This window comes from Salpingoeca rosetta (assembly GCF_000188695.1).
Source record: "Salpingoeca rosetta unplaced genomic scaffold supercont1.41, whole genome shotgun sequence".
Lineage (NCBI taxonomy): Eukaryota > Choanoflagellata > Craspedida > Salpingoecidae > Salpingoeca > Salpingoeca rosetta.
Window position 1 is genome coordinate 5,623 of NW_004754893.1, and position 3,360 is coordinate 8,982.

General features: G+C 54.3%; 2 protein-coding genes across 2 annotated transcripts in view; one reads left to right on the forward strand and one right to left on the reverse strand.

Annotated features, from left to right (window-relative positions):
* The window catches only part of PTSG_11136 (uncharacterized protein), a gene marked incomplete at its 3' end in the record, with an annotated part of 3,299 nt that extends 1,986 nt beyond the window's left edge, over nucleotides 1-1,313 (reverse strand). Inside the window, exons 1-3 of the mRNA XM_004987727.1 lie at nucleotides 978-1,313; nucleotides 703-826; nucleotides 404-517 (exon numbers count right to left, since the gene is read on the reverse strand). Coding sequence (XP_004987784.1) covers nucleotides 404-517; nucleotides 703-826; nucleotides 978-1,219 — 480 coding nt within the window. The 5' untranslated portion in view covers nucleotides 1,220-1,313. The remainder of the gene's footprint in view (nucleotides 1-403; nucleotides 518-702; nucleotides 827-977) is intronic.
* Nucleotides 1,314-1,341: 28 nt separating this feature from the next.
* PTSG_11137 (uncharacterized protein) overlaps nucleotides 1,342-3,360 on the forward strand; it is a gene marked incomplete at both ends in the record, with an annotated part of 2,334 nt that continues 315 nt past the window's right edge. Inside the window, 8 exons of the mRNA XM_004987728.1 lie at nucleotides 1,342-1,478; nucleotides 1,646-1,682; nucleotides 1,817-1,881; nucleotides 2,035-2,173; nucleotides 2,391-2,468; nucleotides 2,710-2,887; nucleotides 3,058-3,105; nucleotides 3,226-3,245. Of these exons, the coding sequence (XP_004987785.1) occupies nucleotides 1,342-1,478; nucleotides 1,646-1,682; nucleotides 1,817-1,881; nucleotides 2,035-2,173; nucleotides 2,391-2,468; nucleotides 2,710-2,887; nucleotides 3,058-3,105; nucleotides 3,226-3,245 (702 nt within the window). The remainder of the gene's footprint in view (nucleotides 1,479-1,645; nucleotides 1,683-1,816; nucleotides 1,882-2,034; nucleotides 2,174-2,390; nucleotides 2,469-2,709; nucleotides 2,888-3,057; nucleotides 3,106-3,225; nucleotides 3,246-3,360) is intronic.

Below are 3,360 nucleotides of genomic sequence, written 5' to 3' on the forward strand. Positions count from 1 at the left end.
CGGTGGTGGGAGTGGGTGTGCTGGTGCTGGGAGGCCGGCGTGCGCATTGGCGTCCGGATGGACGCCTGCGAGCTCATCTGTGTCGCGCGTGAGTCATCCTGCAGTGAACGAGACAACAATGGGGTGACGGAGTGAGGTATGGGAGAGGGGGGTCAGCGGAGAGAAAGCACGGGTGCATGCAAGCACAGAGAGAAAACGAAGGAAGGAAGGAAGGAATGAAGCAAGCACGGGAGGAGAAAACACACACACACACACACACACACACACACACACACACACACACACACACACACACACACACACACACACACACACACACACACACACACACACACACACGACAGCATCTACGGTAAACAGACGTGACGTGTTCACGCACACACACACTATCCCCAGTACTTACGGCGAGCATGTTGAAGAACTTGGGGTTGCCTGTGAAGTGAGCGGCCGAGGTGGGCCTGAACATGGGGTCAAGCTCAATGCAGTTGTTTGACAGCTGCTCCAACGGCACGCGTTTCTGCATTTGGGGGAAGAGTTGGAGATGCAAGTGGGATGATGAGAACCGGTCAGTCAACATGGGGGAACATCCTTAACAGCAGTGCTCATCACCAAGCACAACATGGCACCGCCTCTTTGCTCGATGCGTCAACGAAAACAGCAGCAGCAGAAGCAGAAGCAGAAGCAGAAGCAGCAGGTACTCACCGCAATGGGGTCAAAGTCTGGACGGATCAGCGGTGACGGAAAGAGGTACATCAGCTCCTTTCGCACTGCGTCTACTGTGATGAGATCCCGGTAGTTTGGCGGTACGGGACCAGGGTACAGCAGCCTGCCAAATTGTGTGCGTGCGTGTAAGTGTGAGTGGCGCCACGAACCCACACGCATGCACATGCATGCACACGCATGCACACGCACACGCACAGACGTACATCCGCACACTTGCACATGCACACAAGCACGCCCACCCCCCCCCCACTGACCGGTAGAGGTGACGAAAGTCCTGGATGTGTTCGAGGTTGGTGCCCTTGAGCACCTCCTTAATCTCGTCGTGGACGATGTTGCTCTGGTTCGGCTCAACCACCTTCCGTCGTGGAAACTGTGTGGGTCGCGCAGAGCACACGCTACGCACGGCCTGCACCACCGCGCTGCCCCGAGATGCTGCCCGCGACACTGAGGCCATCGCAACAACAGTGCCCCTCTGCCTTGCCACCTGCCACACCATCTCCGAGTCTGCCTTGCTGCTATCTCTGCTGCTGTGCGTGCGAAGTGTGCAAATAGCAATTTTGCCTTTTCGCCATCCATCAAAGTCAATTTTGCCTTTGCAGTAAGTAACAGTGGGCGGATATGGAGCTGGCGAAGCGGCAACAGGTGAAGGTGGTGGAGGCCGTCGCGTCCGTGCTGGCGGGCTGCGACTTTGTGTGGGTCAGCCAAGTGGTGAAAACCGCCCGCGTGCCCATCGCCAAGCTCATCGACAAGAAGACGTGAGTGTGTTTGTTTGGTTGTTTGTGTACTTGTGTGTGTGTGTGGGGGGGGGGAGCATTCATGTTTATTTGTTTGTGTGTCACGTTTGTTTTGTTTGTTTGTGCACGACACGACTCGTGTGTCCGCTGCTGACAACGTGCGCGTTGTCAATTGATAACAACAACAGGGGCACTGAAGTGGACGTCAACTGCGCCAACGTCTTGGTAAGGGAATGGAAGACGTTGATCATCGCCCGTCACGTTTTGCGTTGTTGCTGCTCGCGATCCATTAGCGGACAACAAGTGTAACATGAACCCACACAACGCACACCCACACGCACACGCACGCACGCCTGCAGGGCTTGGTCAACACGCGTCTGATCCGCACCTACACTAAAGTGGACGATCGATTCAGACATCTTGGGTACGTGTGTGTGTGTCTGTGTCTGTCTGTGTGTGTGTGTGTGGTGTCTATGTGTGTATGTGTGCGTGCGTGCGTGTGTGTGTCTGTGTCTGTGGATGGCATGTCGTGTCGCTCAAACTGACTGACACACACTGTGTGTATCTCCACGGACAGGTTCTTGGTGAAGCTGTGGGCCAAGGCGTGCAATCTGAACGATGCATCGATGGGCACGCTGTCGTCTTATGCGTGGCTCATCATGACAATTCACTACCTGCAACGATGTGACCCACCTGTGCTTCCAAACCTCCAAGACGTAAGGGAGAAGAGGGAGAAGGAGAAAGTGGAAGGAGGGAGAGGATGGACAGGACTCTGTGTGTGTGTGTGTGTGTGTGTGAGTGTGTGTGTGTGTGTGTGTGTGTGTGTGTGTGTGTGTGTGTGTGTGTGTGTGTGTGTGTGTGTCGTGTACTTTCGTGCATGCGAACATGACGCAATTTTGGTTCGTCCTCATTGCCATGTGCCATTAACTGCAGCGTCGGATCAAAGGCCCGCCGCGCCGATATCACGGCTTTGACTGCGCCTACTGTTCAGACCTCTCCAAGCTGCAAGAGGTATGTGTGTCTGTCTGTCTCTGTGTGCGTGTGTGTGTGTCTGTCTGTCTGTCTGTCTGTCTGTCTGTCTGTCTGTCTGTCTATCTGCGTGTGTCTGTCTGTGTGTGTGTCTGTGTGTATCACCAGCAATGTGGTGGCGCGTTCATTTCATCGTTCATCTGCCTACGTTACACCACCACTCCAACCATGCAATCCCTTTCCATCCACTTTTGTCCAACCCCGCGCACCATGGCGAGTACAGGTGTGGAAGTCGCGCAACACCCAGTCCATCGGGGAGCTGTACTACGGGTTCTTCGACTACTACTGCGGGTTCGACTTTGACCGTGACATCATCACGTGCCACACCACCAAGCGCAAACCAAAAGCCGCAGAGAAGAGGTGGTCACGAAACTACGCCGCCCGACCCATGGCCATCCAAGGTTTGTGTGTGTGTGTGTGTGTGTGTGTGTGTGTGTGTGTGTGTGTGTGTGTGTGTGTGTGTGTGTGTGTGTGTGTGTGTGTGTGTGTGTGTGTGTGTGTGCAAGTAACTTGACCTCGATTGCCTGCTTGTGCTCAATATTCATGCTTCTTTCATTTTGCATTTCGACAGATCCCATTGAGAAGTCGCACAACTTGGGCAAAGGCATTTCACGGCTAGGTCCGCTGCTGCTGCTGCTGCTGCTGCTATTGTTGCTGCTATTGTTGCTGTTGTTGCTGTTGTTGCTGTTGTTGTTGCTATTGTTGTTGTTGTTGCTCATCCTTCATCTTGCTGTTTTAGGTGTCGCTGTCGCCCACCAAGTGTGCAAGACTCCAATAGCTACTCCCTCACCCTCCCTTGCCACCGACTTCTTCCATCTCACCCCCTCTCCATCCCCCTCCCCTGCATCCTCGCTGCAGTGCTTGATCAGATTGT